Source organism: Saccopteryx leptura, chromosome X (assembly GCF_036850995.1).
Source record: "Saccopteryx leptura isolate mSacLep1 chromosome X, mSacLep1_pri_phased_curated, whole genome shotgun sequence".
Taxonomy (NCBI): Eukaryota; Metazoa; Chordata; class Mammalia; order Chiroptera; family Emballonuridae; genus Saccopteryx; species Saccopteryx leptura.
This window is the reverse complement of record NC_089516.1, coordinates 23,204,509-23,226,833: the sequence shown is the minus strand read 5'-3', so window position 1 is coordinate 23,226,833 and position 22,325 is coordinate 23,204,509. Positions and strand designations below refer to the sequence as shown.

The following is a 22,325-nucleotide window of genomic DNA, read 5'->3' as shown; positions in this document are numbered from 1 at the left end:
TGCACTGACCCAAGCACATATCTTGGAAGTGAAATTTTAAAGTCTCTGATATTAATTCCCTCAGACCAGAACTGAAAGCAGTGATGCTTTCTTTTTAAAAATTTTTAAAAATTATTTTAAATATTTATTTTATTAGTAACTGTCTTTCACTGCTGTTTTCTTTTATTATGGAAGTAATGAAGTAAGAAAGGAACAAAGGTGGAGAAAGACATCACGTGGGGGATACAGCCCAATGTGCCCCCTGAGTCGCCTGCAACCTCACAGTTCCCACATTGTGCCTTGCTCTGGTTCCGGGCAATTTCAACTGTGACTGACGTGTGGAAACTACTGGCCATGAGCACAAAGCACAGGCTGCTAACACAGTGTGTGTGTGTGTGTGTGTGTGTGTGTGTGTGTGTAAGGCGGGCTTCCTGATAGTGGTTTTTAAGACCTGCTATGTAGCCCTGGTCAGATAGCTCAGTTGGTTAGAGCATTGTCCTAAAGCACAGAGGTTGCCAGTTTGAATACCCGCCAAGGCACATACACGAGCAGATCAATGTTCCTGTCCCTCTCTCCCTTCCTCTCTTTCTAAAATCAATAAAAATAAACATTAAAAAAAAAGACCTGCTGTGTGGATTTGGCTACTAAGAATAGGGACAATATTCCCTTGAAGCTCCTTGAATATTAAAAAATTATTGAAGTATTTACAAATGAAATTATATGTCTGGGATTTGCTTTACAATTATCTGTGGGGAGAAAGAGTATGTGGATATAGTTGAAAGAAGATTGTAAGATTGGCCAAAGTTGATTGCTGTAGCTGGTTAATGGCTGTAAAGGTTTGTTACACTTTTCCCTCTGCTTTTGAGTATATTTCAAAATAGTTATAATGAAAGTGTGTGTGTGTGTGTGTGTGTGTGTGCATGTGTGTATGTATGTGAGAGAGAGAGAAAGAGAGAGAATATGATCTTTAAAGACACATCTGGAAGATGTTTGACAGGTTAAGCTTCTAGTTATCCATATTCGGCTGAGGGAAAAAGATTGTATATCAGAAATTTCTACTGTGATTTTTCATAGTACGGAGTAATTAAATAAGAAACAGCTAGGTAATGGATGTTGAAAGCATATGATAAAAGTAGTCTAGGTGTTTTATCATGTTAAATAGTTATTTCTTCCAAGAAATGACTACTGGAAAACTTTATGATAGGCAACAGAGAAAGGCTACCTAAATTACTAATTACCTAAATTACTTATTCTAAAAATAATAGATGACATATGGTTTCGGTAATCATCCTCTATTTTTACTGAAATACGGCAAGAAAAAATAAGAGGAAGTGAACAAAAACACCTCTCACATGGAGGCTGAAATGTTCTTCTATTTCTTGAGTGGCTTTTTTGAATAATGCCGCCATCCAAAATGTTGGAATTCCTAGCAGAAAGTAGACAAGGTAGTCTAAAAAATTTGAAAAAATTTCTCCACACACACATTCTACTTAAACATACCCAAATGAGCCAGGAATCAATGGTCCCAAAAAGAGCTCTATCCTCTTCAACAGCCTTTTGAACTTTCCTCACATTGTCAAGAAGCCAGCGAACTTTCACAGCACTAAAGTAAGTGCTAAGTGGAAGGCCTGTCTTGGACTAAAAACAATTACAAATTATATTCATAGCAGTTTAAAATAAAACAAAACACCAAACCAAACAACTCCACAAATCACAAAATATTCACTGGCTCGAAATACAATTCCACAGTATTATGGGTAAAAATACTTCAGCTATCACATGGCATAGGAGAACATGTTCATGTACAAAGATCAGAGTGATATGTTTGCAGTTCAAAGGGCATCCACGTAGCAAGGTAAAGAGGAAATTAAATGACACAATGCCCTGTAATCTATACTCCAGTGATAAGTTAGTATTAACCTAAAGCTCTGTTTTTTGTTTCATATTCCATGAAAGTGATATTTAAACTATAGACAGAGAGTATATCAAATTATAAATTAATGGCCATAACCAGAAAACTTTATGCTTGAAAACAAATAAGACTTAACATATTTATATCATAAATATATGACACATTCATATTCAAATAATAGAATATAAAATTAATGGAGAATAAAGTAGAGCTCAAAGACATACCAGATTAAAGCAACATAAAGTTGCTCTATGTAAAAAAATAGTTGTCTAAATTAGCAAATACACTGCTCACAAAAATTAGGAGATATTTTATTGCTTCATATTCATTTTGAAATATCCTCTAATTTTTGTGAGAGGTAAATATTAAACAAAAGGAGGATGGATTGACTAAAGGTTAAAGTCTAATAATAAAACACATATGGGCTTATTAATCTTCCTTGAGAATGGATCAGGTCCAACTCTTATTTTTATATTCATATTAAATATCAAAAACTTTTTATATGAGCTGGTGAAAATATATACCTTAAAATAAAGCAACCATCTTTCCCCTCCCCTGCCTTAGTCTCCTCATTTATCACCTGACTACAGAAAGTGATACTTTTTCCTTTCTTATCCCCTATGGATATGTTTGGTAAGAATACTTAAACCAAAGGATCTAATATTTTAAGGCCACCTGTAAGTTAAGAATCTTAATATATGGTTTTCTATCTTTCCTAGAAAAGATTAATGATCAAACATAAAAGGTAATAATTTATGGGAGTACTGTACTACAGAAGAACTACTAGTGAGGTAAGTACTCAAAATCTCATTTCCATGACTTAGGTAGAAAGGGTACAAGTTGCTTAAAGTGGCACTGGAGAGAAACATGCATTCTTTGAAGCAAAATGTAGCTGGAGGTAGGGGTGAAGATTGGACAGGGTGAGAAAGAGAACAGAATAGGAAATAATAAGGGTGTATTTAGGGCTGAAGTTATTTGGGCAGGTGGGGGTAGGGAACAGTTTGTTAAACAGCTATGATTAACAGTATTGGAACATCACTTTTTTGAACAGACAAGAAGCAACTACAAGTTGTTGCTTCCTGCTCCTCCCCCCATGCCTTTCTCTCCCTCCCTTTCACTCCTCTCTTTAAAATCAACAAATCTTTTTTTTTTAAAGAGTCTCACTGAAAAATATAAAGTAGATAAAACCCCAAACCAGAACTTCTTTTTTTGGATACTAGAAGAATTTGACCTTGACCTTGCTAAGAAAAATACTTTGCCTGTTTCAAAAATTCTCTCTCCCTTCATGCATCAGAAGAGAAGTCTATATAAGAACTGAAAGCTAAGCAGTTTTTTATTAGCCATTTTCATATGAATGGAGTGGAAGTGTTCAATAAAGAGTTCAATTAAGAAAAAAAGAGTTCAATAAAATGACTTCTTTCTCTCCCTGAATCCAAATGCCTAAACACTCAAAAGCACTCAGAACTTCTTTGATGGAGAGTAGAAAACTAGAGGGATGGATTTGAAAAGCAGGGTTTAATTATAGTCAGCACACCCTGGGGATAAGGGCTTAACCATAGGGGTCCTTTATAATCCCCTGCAGCCTACCAACCTTGGACTATCACTCCCGCAATCAACCACAGGGCGAGGAAGACAGAAAAGACTTAGTTGTCCTCAATTATCTGCACAGACATACTCTATACATTGTACCAAATAACTATTGTGCAATAAGATGTAAAGGCCCGAAGTCTTTTTGGTAAAATCTCTAACTTTTTTTTTTTAATTTTATTTATTCATTTTAGAGAGGAGAGACAGAGAGGAGAGAGCGAGAGAATGGGGAGAGGAGCTGGAAGCATCAACTCTTTTATGTGCCTTGACCAGGCAAACCCAGGGTTTTGAACCGGCGACCTCAGCATTTCCAGGTCGACGCTTTATCCACTGCGCCACCACAGGTCAGGCAAATCTCTAACTTTTTAAATGACTATTCTTATAGTATACGTTTGAAGAGATCTCTTACCTTTACAAAGTTATTATTTCCGGGAATTCTTTTACTAAGATTCTCAACGGTAGACTGGGTTCTTAGATCAAGCCACACTATAGACCAAAATATAAATAATATATATGAAAAACTTTATTTTACAAAAATATCATATCTTAATGAAATCACTGTCCAGGATAGGAGACTGATTAGTTTCCATTAGCAATTAAAATGCTATAGCTTTCAAAAGACAGAAATTAGAAATTAGAAATGAATGGGCATATTGTTAGAAGAGAATAAATTTATGAGGGAGAATTTAAAGCTTTTATGCAAAATCACAGACCAAGTTAGGAGAACAATACAAACCTTATTTTGTATCCATTTTGTCAAAAAAAGAAAACAAGACAAATGTTTTGGATATGGATTTTCTAAGTATACATGAGTGCAGAGAAAATCTAAATGCTCTATGAGCTGGTTGCCAGGGCAGAAATCACAGCCCAGTCACCAGACTGTGTACGAAGCATGTATGTTTGAAAACTGGGGAGCAATTTGTTACCAAATAGAGAACCTGATACTATTATTGAGGGGACAAAATAAGATTCAGTCTTTTATGTGTGAAATGCTTATTTACATTAAAATTCTTTCAAAGTAGACAAGAAATTGAAATTGTTAAAATAATTATTTCACCATTCTTTCTCCATGCTGGTTTTTAAAAAAAAAAAAAAAAAAAAAAAAAAAAAATCTCCATTTTCACAGATTAACATTAATTTTAACTAAATAACTATTGCCCCATTTTGGACCCCCTACTAGAAAGTATTTCTGTTCTGCTTCACGACAAAAGGCTTGAGAAAGAGAAAACATTAAATGGTACATAACACAATTGTGAAAGGGAACCAATAGGGGCAGCTGAGCTTGATCCGCCAGATTTAAGTTTTGTATTTAACTTTGATCACTTTTAAGGTGTTTGTGGTCAGTAGGTATTTTTAGGCACTGACTGTGCTTAGATGGCCCCTGAAAAGACTTAGGCCTGTAGTCTAAGGACATGAGGGAAGATTGTTCAGGCTGTCCTGCTACACCTGTGAACACCAATAGTTATTGTCTAGTTTGGGTCACCCTTGACTATACTATTTCTTTCTCTTCATGTAAAAAATCAGTAAAGGCCCTGGCCGGTTGGCTCAGCGGTAGAGCGTCGGCCTGGCGTGCGGGGGACCCGGGTTCGATTCCCGGCCAGGGCACATAGGAGAAGCTCCCATTTGCTTCTCCACCCCCCCCTCCTTCCTCTCTGTCTCTCTCTTCCCCTCCCGCAGCCAAGGCTCCATTGGAGCAAAGATGGCCCGGGCGCTGGGGATGGCTCCTTGGCCTCTGCCCCAGGTGCTAGAGTGGCTCTGGTTGTGGCAGAGCGATGCTCCGGAGGGGCGGAGCATCGCCCCCTGGTGGGCAGAGCGTCGCCCCCTGGTGGGCGTGCAGGGTGGATCCCGGTCGGGTGCATGCGGGAGTCTGTCTGACTGTCTCTCCCCTTTTCCAGCTTCAGAAAAATACAAAAAAAAAAAAAAATCAGTAAAATTCTGGTAGTGAATTTTAATCAATTCTTTCTAATTACTTAAGCTGTCATTTCCCTTGAGCACTGTCTGTGTTTGATTTTGACAGTGGCTACTGCACATGAGATTTAAACCGGGGGACTTCTGGACATTCTACTGGTTTCCACAGGTGTGAAAATCAGCAAGGAAAGGTTCATCACAAACAAGGAGACGGGAGACTAAGAGGAAGACCATGGACACGTACGACCTACAGACAACATCTGCATTTGCTGTCTAGCATCCATTCATCTTGCTTCTGGGAGCAGTATTTCAAGCTGGCGACCTCAGGGTCTCGAAACCTGGGTCCTTTGCATCCCAGTCTGATGCTCTATCCACTACGCCACCACCTGGTCAGGCTGAGAGCAGTATTTCAAATTCTCTATAGGCAAGCTTCCTTTTCTCATCCTCAGCCACGTGGTTTGCCTGAGATTCGGCCCCACCCCCAGCTCCCAGTATCCTATCCTGCCCAGCAGTAGGTTCAGGAGAGAGTAGGTGGTCTAATCAGCCAGGCGAGATCTGGGCTTGGTCTGCAGACCTCCCCTTCTCAGCTCAGACTGGCAGCGTGTGGCTGGGACCCACTGTTCCCATGAAGACAGAACTGAATCGGCCACATTCTGAGCCGTCCCAGAAAAGACAGACTGTAGAGATTCAGGTGACTGCCTGAGTCTGGAGTAAATCAGCCCCTGACCTAAGCTACTCTTGGATGGCTGGTTTCATGAGCAAAATAATTCCTTTAAAAAAAAATTCTTTCAGTGCGGTAGAGTTTTCTATGACTTGCACTGTGATCGATCCAAGCCATTATTAGCAGCAGCATCAGGGAGTCCAGGGAACAAGGACAGTCCACTTGTAACACAGGGGAGGCATTGTATGACTATGACAAAAGTGGACTTTCCTCATGGGGCAAGCAGCTGTTAACGGCTTAAAAGGAGTAACGGGATGGTAGAGGAATTTGAGAAACTGTTTGAAATCTGTGATAGGTAGAATTAACAAGCGCATTTCAACCCTCAGTTTTTCAAACTTTGGTGGGTTAGGGGTTTAAAAGCAATGTGGTGAGTTGCAATGACCTACTTTTAAAAAACAGAATAGCGGGGTTTTGTACGTAGCAGAGCAGCTCCCTCGCTGCGATCTATTGAAAGTCAGCCCTCGACACAAGGCTTTGAAAACAAAGAAATCAAAAAAAAAAAAAATAGGATGGATCAGAATGGAAATGGAAAATATCAGGGTTCACTGAATGTGGTAAGATAAGTATTGACCTGTGAAACTTCTGTTTCAGTTCTGTGGGTTTGCTGAATCATGATGCATAATATATTTCCTACTAAGGGAAATGAACAAGAGACACAAAAGCCATTGCTTTAGGCCTTTTGTTTAATGATTCAAAGCCTTCTAGATCAGCATTCTTCTATATTTTAATGGACATAACAATCGCTAGGGAGCTTAAAGATAACCTCCATCCCCAGAAAGTCTAGGATATTAGGTCTGGGAAGGGGCCCCAGAAATACACCTTTTAAATATACTCCTTTAAGAAATGGTGCTGGACTCCATAGCAGTTGTTCTTACCCAGAAAGCACACCAGAACCACCTAGAAAACTTTGAAATCAAACATCTTGAAAAAACAACAACAATGAAAACCCATCTTGGGCCCTACCTGCAGGATTTTGATTGCTGGTCTAGGCAAGGAAGGCCTGAGCCTTTCTACTTCCGTTACAAGCATCCCAGCTTCCTCAGCATTATACTAGAACTGGAGAAACCACTTTCCTAGGGCATCTTCTTTAGGACACTTGATTTTTTCAAATCATTTATTAAAAAAATCAAACTAAAGACAGACAATCGGTAGTTTCCCAAGTCACAGTGGCTCTGTGACTGTTGCTCCTTGACAAGGACCACTTCAGTAACTGGGCACTTTACTCCTCATTTGGAAGCTTACAAGTATCCACAGTGGTACTTGCAGAATTAGCCCCTCACCAGAAAGAGTCAAAACACTGGGTGTGAAATCAGGGGACCAAAGTTCTATGTGTCTTCTGGCTTTGCCACCAACAAGCTATGTGACTTTAGCAAGTCATTTTACACGTTGTGACCCGGATTTCCTGAATGTAAAAAAGGCAGTTGAACTGGATGCTCTCTAACATCCCTCTCCTTCCATTATTCCACGATCATGGAGGGCTGGCATAATATTTCCTTTGTTTCGTTGTGGCCCTCAAGTTGACAACGATTAGAATACATACAGCCAATTAGTAAGACTGCGAAAGGGAAACAAATGTTAGTGGCTGGTATACTACCCAGTAATTCACAAATGCTCAAAATTAATTGAATTAAGAACACACACACAAAAATTAGAAAACTCATTAAAGAAGCTAAGACGGCTGAATCGGATTTGCAGAAAAAGAGACCAAAAGCCAAAGAGAAGACCCCCAAGCTGGAAGACTAAGCCCCTTGTGAAGGTAATTTCTGAGGACAATCAGAAGAGGTGCCGGATCCAGACCCAGCGGCAGCGGTCAGTTTCCCCCAGCACGTCTGAGTCGGAAGGCCGGGCAGTGAGCAGGAGCCAGTGCACCAATACCTGAGGAAGGGCCAGCAGCTGGAACTGAAGAGCCAGAGTGAACAACGGCAACTGGATCTGAAGGGCCGGGAGAGACTGGAGCGGCTGGAGCATTAGGAGAAATAATGGCAATTCATGCTAGACATGGCCAGATTCAAGGTCTGTGTTCCCTTGCTGACCACTTAGCAAATGGTAGCGCACTCACTGGGGCAAGTTCATCAGAATGAACATGATTCTATGCAGTTGAGCGTAGGGGAAAAAAGCAGCGCAGTCAGAGTCTCTGGTTCAGAAGTATTTCCATGGGAACAAAGACCAGGTATAGACCTTATTTTTTTGTTCAGGATGACTCTTCCCTACCTGGCCACATATCTGGGACCTAGTTAGAAAAAGTGGCACAGTTGGTCACAGGCTGCTCACCCAACCACGGAATTGAGAGGCTATGTGATGTAGCGAGTGAGCACATCCACAGGGGATGTTAGAAGGGAAGGCTAAGGAAGTGTCCCAGCTGCTGTTGGGGCCGTCTGCAGGAAGGCAGCCCCCAGGAAGCCCCTCCCTGCTGGAGTGGCACGAGGTTAAGACTATTGCCACAAAAAGGAATAGCATGTCCACAGGGACCAGGGAATGGCTAAGTTTCAAAGTGATTAAAAAATAAATAAAAAAAGAAACACAGACGGTTGACAGTCCAGAATATTACACAGCCTGCTTCTAGAGGGCATTCCCCTTATTTCAAGCAAATAAATTGGATTGAAATGGTTCAGACCATGAAATGAATAGGTTCAAAAAACCAACTGGGATGCTCTGAAACCTTTTTACTGTATTAAATAATGTCACTTCCAGTATATCTGGTAGATTTGGTTTGTGCTGAAAAACAAAGTTTTAAGAGTGAGGAGAATTCGCAGTTGCCTCAGGGCCCACGGACCAGGGTTAGTTTAGTCAGGTAGTAATAGCACAGAGGAAAAAAATATTTTTAGAATCTTTCAGAAATTTGTGTTATTTTTGGTTAGTCATAACAATAGAAGAGGAAAGGACCTAAGGAAAAAAGTACACTAGCTATATTCTAAATTATTTTTAGTTGACTAGAAGCAAAGGCAGTGAATAGGGCTCCTTTGAGATAGTTTGTTATGAGGAGCCGCTGGCCCGGCAGGAAGCGAGAGAATGGGAGACGCCAGGTCACAGAACACACCCTAAGCAAGGACTGCTGACAGCTACACAAAGTGTTATCACATTGTCCCCCCACCCACCAGAGACACAATAAAATGGTAAACTGGATTTAATTGCCACGTGTTATCACTTGCCAAAAGTTAAGCTATTAATTAGGCTGGGTAAGAGGTCGTTTGCAAAGAGGAAGAGCTTATGTTGATGACTGTCCTTGACATTTTTAGAAGTCAGGTGGAGTCAAATGAGAAATGGGGTGGGGGAGGGGACGAATTAAAATACATATATGTATATGCCAAAATTTGGGGGCAGATACCCATTTCAGCTGTTAGGTATATAAATGCCCAAATGCAAAGGCTGAGACGAGTGTGTGCGACCTCAGGTAGGCTCCGTATTTCCTCTAAGAGCACCTGTCATGTATAAATCAATCATTTTATCTGGCATTTCGGGATTAAAAAGGCTATCAGCTGGCCCTGGCCAGGTAGCTCAGTCAGAGCATCCTCCCAAAACACCAAGGTTGCAGGTCCCAGTCCCTGGCGCTCGGTGGGGGCACATAACATACAGGAAGCGACCACTAAATGCACAGCTAAGCGGAACAACAAATAAATGCTTCTCTCTCTCACTCTCTTTGTCCTTCCTTCTCTCTGTCTCTCTAAAATCAATTAAAAAAGAAGAAGGCTATCAGCCAATTCAGAACAGTGGCCAGGGCTAACTCTTACTCTCTTACTGAAGCCTTATAGTTGGCAGCATTGTTTTACATACTCTACGTGTATTAACTCACCAATCTTCACCTCAGACCTGTGAGATCTACACTTTCAATTTCTCTGGTTTAACTGTTGACGAAATAGGCACAGAATGATAGTAAGCGGAAAGCCGAAAAGTCAGGGTTTGAACCCAGGGTCTGAATCCAGAATTCAACCTCTATGATGTAGGTATAGCCAGGGTGACTTCATAGTCTTAAATAGAATATGAAGAAATACTAAAAGACTGGAGACCTCAAAGTCAAAATCTAATCAGTTATTTTATTTTGCACTTTTAAATTTCAATTTTATTTTTCAATTCCAGTTTATATTCAATATTATTTTAATTCAGTAATTTTAAATTTAAACTGGCCAGAGTTAAAGAATCTCATCATTGCAAAATACGGTAGTATTTTTCTTTACCCAGGATTGAAGGAGACATAAAGCATTCAAAGAACTGTGTCATAAAAGACTTGAAATAATGAAAAATAAGTGGATCTTGATAAAGCTGAATATTCTAGATTTTACTAGAGTAAAAAATCTGCCAAACAACACAAACCAAAACCACTTGTGTTGTTTATGGCGAAGTGTGTTAGGAGTTTTGGGCAGTTTGCTCCCTCTATGGTTTTCTTTTATGCTGATGCTTGGAAACATAACCCAGTCTAGAAAAGATTAAAAAATTGAGCTCAAGGTTCTTTCAGTTCTCAACAGATGATTACACAGGTTTAATCATTGGCCCAGGGTTAACTGATATGTTAAAAAAAAAAAAGGCAAAGAGGATGAGCAATGTTTAAAATTGCACACTCTATGTAGAGTTACGTGTCATAGGGAACTTTAAATCCAACATCTTAGGGGAAAACGTGTGTAATACGATTTGAAGAGGGAAAATGATTTCAGAGACAGATGTTTTTGCTGGTGGTTTTCTTTAATGCACCGGAAGTCTTCGATCAGTGGCTCCTGCTCCCCTGGGTATTAGTCGCTGCTGTGTTCTATCTGAGGTAGGCCAGCGCATTCCCCTGGTGGCGCAGTGCATGTGGACACGCTGGACATCATTGATCCCAGCCTTCCCCCACTCAGCATTTGAACCACTTGAGTGTCTTACTTCTTCACCAGATTAGTCTGTGGTGTGCTAATAAACCCAAATCTTTCTGTCAAATAATAGACATCAAGGTATATAGACCACTAATAAGGCTGAATTTGGAAGAAAAGGGCTTAGAAAAATGACAGGGAGCAGGGTGGTGGGAAATCCTTCCAAAGAGTACTGATGAAAATAATGCTAACAGGGAGAGGGAAGAGAACCAGAGGGAAGAGGATAACTGAAGACAGGCGAGAGCAGCCACAGGGCTGCTTCCGGTTCGGTTCGGGGCCACGAAGCCCCTGCAACCCACCTGGGACATCATAATTGTAAATGGCTGCGGGATGGCCCAGTGACTGGGAAGCTGTGATACAAAGTGACACCTTTTCATTTTAGGTACCACACCACTGTTACCTTGCTCCAACAATTAACACACAAATTCTAAAACTATATGCAACTACTAACATGAGCCATCTGTGCCTCAATGGACCCATTTAAACTTTTTGATATGCTTATAATTGTATGTGTTATAAAAGATGTCAATATACAAACGCACCTTTATTGCAGGCAAAAACAAATGGCCTTTCTCAGTCTCCGGCTTATTCAACGACTGTATTTCATATCTACCATTAGTACCATGAAATTCTCCTATCTCTGCTTACTTTAAAATTTGCCTTTATATCTTCAGGTCTCAGCATATGTTTATGTATAGCTTTCTGTATTCATCTTGCCTGGCGATCAAAGCACTTCCTGAGTCTGTGACTTGATCTCCTTTATCCCTTTTCAAAAACTTTATTATCTCTCTTCCTTTTCTTCTGACACTCTGATTACAAACATGTTGGACCTCCTCTTCTTATTCCATATTTCTCTTAGATTTTTTTTCTGTATTTCCGAAACCTTTGTCTCTCTGTGCTTCAGTCTGGATATTTGCTTCTGATCTCTCTTCTGGTTCACTAATTCATCTTAATTCTGTCCAATGTGATTTTAAACTCATCGACTGAGTTTTTTATATGGTTCTAGAATTTGCACTTTGATCTGACCTGTGGTGGCACAGTGGATAAAGCGTTGACTTGGAACACTGAGGTCGTTGGGTTGAAACCCTGGGCTTGCCCGGTCAAGGCACATGTGGCAGTTGATGCTTCCTGCTCCTCCCCCACTTCTCTCTCTCTGTCTCTGTCTCTCCTCTCTAAAGGGAATCAATAAAAATAAAAATGTAGAATTTCCACTTTAAAATTTTTAATTTTTTGCTAAGGTTACCAATTTTGTCAATGAATTACTTTAAAGTCTAACAGCTCTAATATCAGGATTTCCTATGGTTCCGTTTCTAATGTCACTTGTTTCTGTTGGTTTTTACTCATGTCTTGTTTTGTAGGCCTGATAATTCTTTCACAGAAAACTAGAAATTGGATATGAAAACTCTAAAAGGAAGTTAGCCTAGGAGCATCTTGATCTAATCGGGGTTTAAAATGACCTGAATTTGGGCTTTGATTCCTGGGAAGGTTGGCATATTTTCAGTTTACCTTACTTCTTAGGAGTGGCCTTCACAGTCCCAATCAAAAGTCCGTGATTTCCCCAATACTCCTTCTCACCTTTGGCAGCTCCTGACCCCATCTTTTGCCTCCCTATCTTCGTAACCTGTGACAGTGCTGCTTAGCCTTTCGGATACTCCTTTCAGCATCTACAAAGGTCTCTAGGGAATAAGCAATACCAAATGCCAGGCCCACCTCTCTGGGCTTTCCTTCTGTCCTGGCTCTTGGTCCCACAATTCCTTACTGACTTGGGAGCCTTCCAGCACTTCAGATAGCTTTTTGTTGTCGCTGTTCCACTTCTCTAGCTATTCTCAGCAAACAGGTGCATTTGAAAGAACCCATCCCAACACTTTTGTCCCATTCTGCCCCATGTTGCCCAGGGCATGGCTGGAACCCTCTCTATCCGCACCAACCCCTATCTATCCAAATCAGAACGCAGGCTTTGGGGTGGGTGAGGTTTATGTTCAAACTGGCTTTACCTCTTCTTATAGCTATGTGACATTGGGCAAGTCAGATAGCTTTTCCATAATTCATTTAGAAAATAAGGCCAGGAAACCTATTTCAGGGTCACTGAGATTAAATAATATGGGTAAGGTGTTTAGCACAATCCCTACTACACAGTAATAGCAGTTAGCAATTATTAAGCATTCCTATCACTGCTAGTTCTTAAATAAGTCACCCTATGCTTAAATTTGATCAGTCTCTTCAGTCTTTGGTGAAATAGCTTATTTACACTATCCTTCAGTGCTCCCTTTCCCTAATGTAATCCAATCATTCTTTGAGGCCTCAAATGGAGTTCAAACTTCCCCAAAGATATGCCAAAAATTCAAAATCCATACTAACCTGCACTTGCTGTAATTATTCATTAGCTCAGCAACACACAATTTATCAACTATTCTCTAATTTTGCATTAGTTGCTTTCCAATCTAGATCATAAAGAGTTGGCAAAAACAGCAAATAATTTCCATCCTCCACAACACACCCAGTATAGCACTAAACATCCAAGAAGTTCTCCAACCATGCATTTGGGCCGCACCTGGATAACTAGGTTGGTTAGAGCATTGTCCCTATACGTAAAGGCTGCCAGTTCAACCCCCAGTCCAGGCACATACAGAAATAGATGTTTCTGTCTTCCTCCCTTCCTCTTTAAGATCAATAAATAAAAAATTCAAGCCCATGCTTTTGGTTCAGTATAGGGAAAAAGGTCCTCATATTCCAGAGGTATGGTTTAAATCAATACTACAAAGCACAGAGAATGGGGAAGGGGCACAGAGACACACAGGGAAAAGAGAAAGAAAGGAGTAAACAGGTGCATCACCAACAAAGTTTCTCTGGTAAAATATTGACTGGAAATCCTTCAGTATAAGCATCACTTCAACTAACCTAGTTGCATTATTTTAAAATGACAACTCAAAGTCCAAAGTTACACTTTTACAATCCCAGTTGAGAGTTTAATAGGAACTTTCTGGTTTCTTTGACTAGGCTCTTCCTTTCCCTAGGCACAGTGGTCGGCAAACTCGGTCAACAGAGCCAAATATCAACAGTACAACGATTGAAATTTCTTTTGAGAGCCAAATGTTTTAAACTTAAACTGTATAGGGAGGTACATTCCTTATCGAGGTAGCGCCGCACGTGGTATTTTGTGGAAGAGCCACACTCAAGGGGCCAAAGAGCCACATGTGGCTCGTGAGCCACAGTTTACAGACCAGGGCTCTAGGGGAGAAAAAGTACAACCCTAACTAGTTCAAGAAGTTGGCTAAAATTGATCTGTGAAAGAACACTTTCTTAGGTACTAGTCATTAAAATGGTAATTTCCTGCTTTACTTATGTTCAGAACGAGCAGCTCATGAGAACGAGGGGAAAATAAAGATTTAGAAGGTGTACTTTTGTGTAATAGGGTCGTTGGTTGCAATTCTTTGATAGTTCTTGAGTCTTTTTAAAATCATAAACACAAAAGACATACTAAATGCTTTCTCATAACACAACAACATTAAATGCCTGGATTTTATAAAAATTATTTCCAAAGGGTTCATGCTACTCTTACAAGGCACCTTTTTAGTATACTTTCTGCTTGAATATCACTTTCTTCCAATTCATACTCAAGTCTTTGATAATTTCTGCCTCCCTTTTCTACCCCACAACTTGATATTTTATTGACAAAAAAATATGCTTTGCTATTTGTAAAAGGACGATGCCTTTTAGTGATAATATATTTAGAACAAAATTTTCCTTTCAGCAAGTGACAGTATCATTCAGTGCTCAATTGTCATGTGCTAAGAGTGATGGTAAAATATACCCATGGTCATTTACATTAATAAGATGTGATCTCTAAAGGTACTACTATATTTGAGATTTTGACTTTTTGAACTCCTACTAAAATAGTGTAATGTGTAGCAGAAGGAGCTAAAATTTTGAGGTTTTATTTTCATAACCTCAGAAGAATCAACTCAAAATCCTAGGTGGGAAGACCAAATATACAAGTGCTTTCCAGAGAGATGACTATGAACATTTATAATTTTTATTTTTGAAGGGAGGAAGAGTTGAGATCTTTTCTTGGGGGTCAGAAACAGCAGGGATTAAAACACAGTCTTGGCAACATCAACCCATTTGTATAATATAAGTAGTCAGAAAAAGTGGAAAGTATGGGAATGAGTTAATTCAAGATATGAATAAATAGCTAAAAATGGTGTATATCTATAACAATGAATTTTTTAGAGGACTCTTTTGCCCATCCCATCAAATTATAGAAATCACGATTGCATGCTTTTTTAAGCCAGGTATTTTAGTATGACGACATTTATAAGTGGAGAAAGGCCTTGCAGTTGACACGCATGCACAGCAGCTTACCTACAGCATTGTAGAGAGGTTCTCCAGTTATCTTGTCCCAGACTACCGTGGTTTCCCTCTGGTTACTGACACCAATAGCTTTCAAGAGAAAGTTAAACAGAAGGGAGTAGAAAATTAAGCAAGTAGAAAGCTTACTTCAGAATAGTTTTCATTTTTTTTATAGGCACAACTAAACAATTTAAAAAAATGTAAACATTTGTAGTAGTAATGAGGTTATTTTCTTTGAGGGGCTCCAAGAGAAGTGAACACCTAATGTCACGTGTTTCTTTTCATTGCTACAGATTCCTCCTGCTTTACAACCAGCACACGATGACACGAACCCAGATCAATATCCAAATGAAAAGCTAGGTGGTCTTATAAAATGGGAACACATTAACTTTCCAAATTTGCAATACCCAATTTATTTTTCTGAGGAACCAACAATCACCTCATTCATTTATTTACTAATTGCTACAAAACATTTCCTTCCGTGTGCGCATGTGCGTGTGTGGGTACACCCGCATTTAAAGAAAAGAGCCCCAGATAAGAGCCCTCATGCTGGGCAAATGTATATTATGATTAGTAAGAAATTCAGTTTTGTTTCTGTATTTTAAAAATATGATATTAGACATACGGGGTTGAATCAGGCAGAAGTATATGTGATGGCATTTACTGACCTATTATACTGACCTACATACATAACTCAAGTGCTAGAGGTACATTACGGTAAGTTACTATAAGTAAAATACCAGTCTATACCATCTTATTCAGTTCAGCTTGATTCAGCTAAATCACAGCTTCTCAGATTTGGCTGTACATTAAGAATCAGCTGCAGAGCTTTTAGAAAATATCAATGTCCTGGCCCAATCCAAACATTCTGATTGTACTGACTTAAGGTGGGATCTGAGCATTAATATCTTTTCTTAAAATTCCTCAAGTGATTCTACTGTATAGCAAAGGTTGGACACACTGGGCTAAAAAAAAAAAATCAAGTTCTTCTAGAATTTAAGATCAGGACAAACCTAAAAGGCTATATATGATCAACCACATGCCTTGGGCTCAAATATCCTCTAAAATTGCCTGGCATGTGACCATTCAGACAGAACTTCTAGTGAAAAGATACTAGTGTTCTCCAGGCAGAACAATCTCTATTGCATAGCTTTGCTATTAAAAATGAAATCCTTTTGCCTTGGCCAGTTGGCTCAGTGGTAGAGCATCGGCTTGGTGTGTGGATGTCCCAGGTTCGATTCCCAGTCAGGGAACACAAGAGAAATGACCATCTGCTTCACCCCTCTTCCTCCCCTTTCTTTTTCTCTCAGTCTCTCTCTCCTCCCCTCCCGCAGCCATGGCATCAATGGAGCAATTTGGCCCCAGGCACTGAGGATAGCTCCATGGCTTCGCCTCAGGCACTGAAATAGTTCAGTTGCTGAGCAACGGAGCAGCAGCCCCAGATGGGCAGAGCATCGCCCTGTAGGGAGCTTGCTGAGTGGATCCAAGTCAGGGCGCATGCAGGAGTCTGTCTCTCTGTCTCCCTCCCTCCTTTCATTTAATTAAAAAAAAAAGAAAGAAAAAAAAAAAGGAAAGAATTCCTTTTCCTTGTAGCTGCAGCCTTTAGATCTTCACTATATTCTTTGTAGATACACAGAATAAGGTCAATTATTTGTCCACATGTCATTCTTTGATTGAAGTGGCTATTTTGTCCCTCAAGTCATCTCTTCCCTTGTCTAGGCTAAACAACCTAATTTCCTTCCACTGTTGCGTCCCCCATATGAAATATTCCTCCTCTTCTAGGAACAGACAATTATCTGTATTACTCAAATTACACACTCAGAATAAAACACCATAGGAACATTTTGACCAACATAGAGCTGAGGGGAACCAGCAGCTCTCTTGTTCTAAATAATCATTATCCAACGCAGATTTATTTACTTTATGTAACACCTCTTCTAGAGGTACAAAGATAATTGAGATCCTACTGCAAGGAAATTTAGAGGCATAGAGTAAAAGGAAGAGATTTCAGGATGTTTTATTTTTCTTTCTTTTTTTTTTTTGTATTTTTCCGAAGCTGGAAACGGGGAGAGACAGTCAGACAGACTCCCGCATGCGCCCGACCGGGATCCACCCGGCATGCCCACCAGGGGCGATGCTCTGCCCACCAGGGGGCGATGCTGTGCCCCTCCGGGGCATCACTCTGCCGCGACCAGAGCCACTCTAGCGCCTGGGGCAGAGGCCAAGGAGCCATCCCCAGCACCCGGGCCATCTTTGCTCCAATGGAGCCTTGGCTGCGGGAGGGGAAGAGAGAGACAGAGAGGAAGGAGAGGGGGAGGGGTGGAGAAGCAGATGGGCGCTTCTCCTGTGTGCCCCTGGCCGGGAATCGAACCCGGGACTTCTGCACGCCAGGCCGACGCTCTACCACTGAGCAAACCGGCCAGGGCCTCAGGATGTTTTTTAAAAGACAGAAGGCAAAAGTATTTTGTAGGACTAAAGAAAGAACAAAGAGGAGAATGTGGGGGCCGGGGCTGGGAATCAATGGGATATGGTCCTGATCCTTGTAGTGACAGATTGGGATGAGATTAATACGCAGGTGAAGGGAGGGGTCTCAAGTAGGGCAGGAGGCTACAGCTTCTCTTGTGACAGAAGGAAGGCAGCCCGAAGTCCAGACATTGAGTACAGCAACAGGAAGCTGGGGCAGTTAAGGCCCCAGAGCCTCAAATTACTATGTGAGGCACACAAGCTTACTTGCTGAAATGGGGCCTAGAAAAAGTTGGATGCCAAGTTTGGGACATTATTCTGTAGAGCTCAGGCTCTGAAGCCAGACTGATAGAGTTCAAATTCTAAGTCTTCTGCTTCCTAGCAGTGGGATCCTGGGTCTCAGTTTTTATCTTCTGTATAATGGGGATAATACTAGTTTCTACCTTACAGGGTTACAGTGAAAAATCTGAGTTAATGCATATTAAAAGAGTGCCTGGTATACAGTAAGCACTCAATAAATGTTACTGCTGCCATTTATTGTCATCATTATTGAGGAGAGAGTGCTGTAAGAGTTGCAGAGAAAGGGCCTGGGCAGAGTAGGGCACACGAAGGAATTCCCCAGCAGCAGGGTGGGCACACCAGAGGCTAGAGAGCTCAGTGGTACTTCGATCACAGGTGGCTGAACTGGAGTATTGTGAACGAGACAACTTTACGATGGGCTAACAATGGATTCATGGTCTACGAAAATCTCTTATTCCTCCCCACTATGTGACTCTTCCATAAACAGGCTGGCTGCTCTCTTAGCCACAATCTATGAGTCACTGCTCTATGCCCTTCATGTTACCTTTCTTTACTAAGCATTCTAACTGGTATTCAGAATGTAATCTAGAGACATTTCCATCTGATTCACTGGTCACAGGCTCCTGACCACTCCTTCTTTTCCATCTATCTTAACTCAGTTCCAAGTAGAACTGCTTTTCTTGCAGACAAAGTCCAGTGAAATCGCTCTCGGGATTCTCTTCCAGCCACAAACACCCCTGCAACTGGTTTCTCCTCAGGCACACAGGCCTTATGCAGTGCCTCGGAACTTTCTCAAAGTTCTAACTTCTTGTCATTTTCACCCCAAAATCTTGCCTTTTTAAAGAAAACTTTTCTGATTGCTGATCTCAGCACACACGCCTCTTCATAGTATTTAATTTCCTCTTTCTCAAAATAATACATTCAGGTTTTATAATTTTGCACCTAGTGCATTTACCACTTAAGAGTCTGTGAAAGTCCCATGTATAAAGTATACGTTTCCTGGCCTCAAAGTCTTTTAGTTACAGATGCTATAATCAGAGCCATATGTAACCCCAATGTAGTACTCTTATATCTAGTAGGTTCATGCTTCACTTATGTATTCTTTCTCAGGGGGTATCTTTCTTAAGGCTCAGTATTCCTACTGAAATTAACTCATTAAATGCTACATTCAGGCTTTGGCCAGTGGCTCAGTGGAGTGTCAGCCTGGTGTATGGATGTCCTGGGTTTGATCCCCAGTCAGGGCACTCAGGAGAAGCAACCATCTGCTCTCTCCCCCTTCCCTCCTTCTTTTTCTCCCACAGCCAGTGGCTCAACTGGTTCCAGTGTGGCTCTGAGTGCTGAGAATAGCTCCATTGGAGCACATCAGCTTCAGGTGCTAAAAATAGCTCAGTACTCAAGCATCGGCCCTTGATGGGGTTGTCGGGATGCTGGTTGGGGCACATGCAGGAGTCTGCCTATCTCCCCTCTGCTCACCTTAAAAAATGCTACATTCAATGCCCTTGGTTCAATTTTGCTTAAAATGTCTGTGAACAATTATCATCATCACAGTTAAGGAAATATACTTAGAAAAAAGTCTTTTGGAAATACTCCAGCATGCTATACTTGGTAGAATATGGATGACATGCATCCTTATTTTAAAAAAAATCCTAATTTATACCTGGAACACATCAAAAGAAAGCTAAAAATACACAGAACAAAATAATAAAAGTGCCATGTGGGAGGATGCATAACGGTTTTTAAAACAATAGTCTCTGAAAGATGTGGGATTGAGCCATGTGCAAATGAGGTGCGGCTACTGCTGGGAAGTTCTTTGGGAGAATGAGGTGTCTTTCTGAGACCGTGAGAGTCTCAGGTGGTGGGAATGCATGTGACTATGCAGGGCAGGGCCAGACAGGAGAGGAATGAATGTGGTGGCTTCCCTTTTCTTGAACACAGAAATAACTTCTTTGGGTAAAGAGAATCTAATTGCTGAGAATATTCTGCTCTCAACTTTGAAATAGCTTATATGTTGTGTTTCGATTGTATCACATGAGAGCAGAATGAATGAAGAGTATCTGGGATTGTAATTTTTTTTTCTTCCTAAGAATAATTAAGGATTTAAAATGATCAAGATAGTGACTCCCTGATCCAAATACTAGTATAATTTAATCATAGTATATGGGCTTAATGGTGGTTAAAAACACTACTTTAGATGCAAAAATTGTAAATTAAGACTACAGCATGGCCCTGGCTGGTTGGCTCAGCAGTAGAGTGTGAGCCTGGCGTGTGGATATCCCGGTTTCAATTCCAGGTCAGGGTACACAGGAGAAGTGACCATCTGCTTCTCCAACCCTCCCTCTCTTCCTTCTCCATCTTTATCTCTCTCTTCCCCTCCCATAGCCATGGCTTGGTTGGAGCAAGTTGGCCCGGGTGCTGAGAATGGCTCCATGGCCTGCCTCAGGTGCTAAAATAGTTCCGTTGCCGAGCAATGGAGCAATGGCCCCAGAGGGGCAGAGCATTGCCCTACAGGAGGCTTGCTGGGTGGATCCCGGTCCAGGCGCATGTGGACATTTGTATTTGTCTCTCTGCCTTTCTGCTTCTCACTTAAGAAAAATAAATAAATAAATAAATAAATAAAGACTATAGCAACAGAACATAAATTTTAGTTTATTTTTAATTTGGCATCATTTCTCACAGATAAAATCATAGGCTTTGAATAGCATAAATATATACTCGTAATGTCACTAGAGTATTTATACAGGGTAGGCAAAGGTAGATTTATACTAATTCATATGGAGGAAAAATAATAAATAAATAAGACAAGAATAAACTCTGTTTAGTGGGCTCACAACTGTAAGCCTACTTTCGCCCCACTCTGTACTTATAGTTGCTTCAGTCCCATGACAGGCAAACAGAGCTGCCCGACTCTCCGAGCCAGGACAGAAAGAAGTGGCCTATTCACTTGTCTTGTACTTACATATGTTGCTCAGCTAGCGAGTGAACTTTAATTTTGGGGGCATTGTTTATAAGGGACTTCAAATCAACCGACTTTCTGAAAGATGAGGACAACCAAAAACAATGAAACTGAATTTTGCAAAAGAAATACAACCAGCTATGATGAACTCTTACTGATGATCCAGTAAGACTATAAATAACAACTTGCTCTTCAGCTGGAAAAAAAAAAACTATTGTTCATTTGCAACAAGTGGTTTGTGGGGTTATCATCAGTGGCGCTCAGCAAAAAGAGCATAGGACCAGGAGACGGGGCGCTGTGCTTTAATGTTATCTACCACCGCACAGCTACACGACCTGCAGGAAGTCCCTTTCCCTCATTTGCTGCCAGGTCTAGGTGACCAAAGACCCTTTATAGCAGTGGTTTTCCAACCTTTTTACACTTGGGGACTGGTGGAAATAGGAGAATTATTTCAGGGACCGCTAAGGCAGAAATCACCCAGAGCATAAGCAGATTTGAAAGTCATTGAGTTTATAATCTTCATAAAACATCAGGGTGGTTAACTCTTTCAAGTACTGGCACAAAAATTGTGATAGACCAGCAGTTGAAAAATACTGGTTTATTTAGCGTTCTCTGATGTCGAGTTTTATAGAGGCAAGGGAAAATGTGGCCCTTGGCTGAGACAATCAATCAATTATCTGGGGGGAAAATGAGTACAAACGGCTGCTATAGAGAGGTTTGTGGAAGTGCTGGGTCACTTTGGCTCAGATATGGGGTTCACACTGGAATGCAGAGCAGAGGGCAGCATGTTCAGTGTTCTTACAGACCAGTTAGTGCAAGTGGCACAGGTCAGATGGACTGAATTTGTGCTATTTTCACATACACCACAAACAATAAAAAAGGAATGGCACCCGAGTGAGTACAAAAGGCCAATATGTCGCAGCCTACCTTACCTGTAAAGGAAGTAGAATGATGTCAAAATCACGGCCAATCACCCTGAATCTATCTCTAGTACATGGCTTTAAGCAACCTAGATCATTGTGAATCTTTTGACAACAGAGTGTGCTACTGAATGCCTCAGCTGTTCAAATGAAGGCTGTGAGAACAATTCAAGGAAACGACCAACAATCTCTTGGATGCTGCACAAGTCACCTGAAACTTGGTGAATCCAACTCTAAAAGAAGTTTGAAACTGTGTGGATAAAACGAGGGTAGGGAGAATATCTAAACATTGTCAACAAAATATCCAATCTATGCATGGGTGTTTATTTTTCTTAAAAATCCGCAATAACAGAAATAACTATATTATTGTTACAATTTTCCATTCTTTTGCCAT

The 22,325-nt window shown here is 40.7% G+C and overlaps 1 protein-coding gene across 3 annotated transcripts in view; it reads right to left on the bottom strand.

Moving 5' to 3' along the window:
* GK (glycerol kinase) overlaps positions 1 to 22,325 on the bottom strand; it is an 80,460-nt gene that overhangs the window by 39,793 nt on the left and 18,342 nt on the right. For 2 of the 3 annotated variants that reach the window (XM_066356008.1, XM_066356010.1), the window contains exons 4-7: positions 15,308 to 15,385; positions 7,983 to 8,066; positions 3,888 to 3,964; positions 1,480 to 1,617 (exon numbers count right to left, since the gene is read on the bottom strand). In XM_066356008.1, coding sequence (XP_066212105.1) covers positions 1,480 to 1,617; positions 3,888 to 3,964; positions 7,983 to 8,066; positions 15,308 to 15,385 — 377 coding nt within the window. The remainder of the gene's footprint in view (positions 1 to 1,479; positions 1,618 to 3,887; positions 3,965 to 7,982; positions 8,067 to 15,307; positions 15,386 to 22,325) is intronic. The other variant, XM_066356009.1, reaches the window with a different exon arrangement.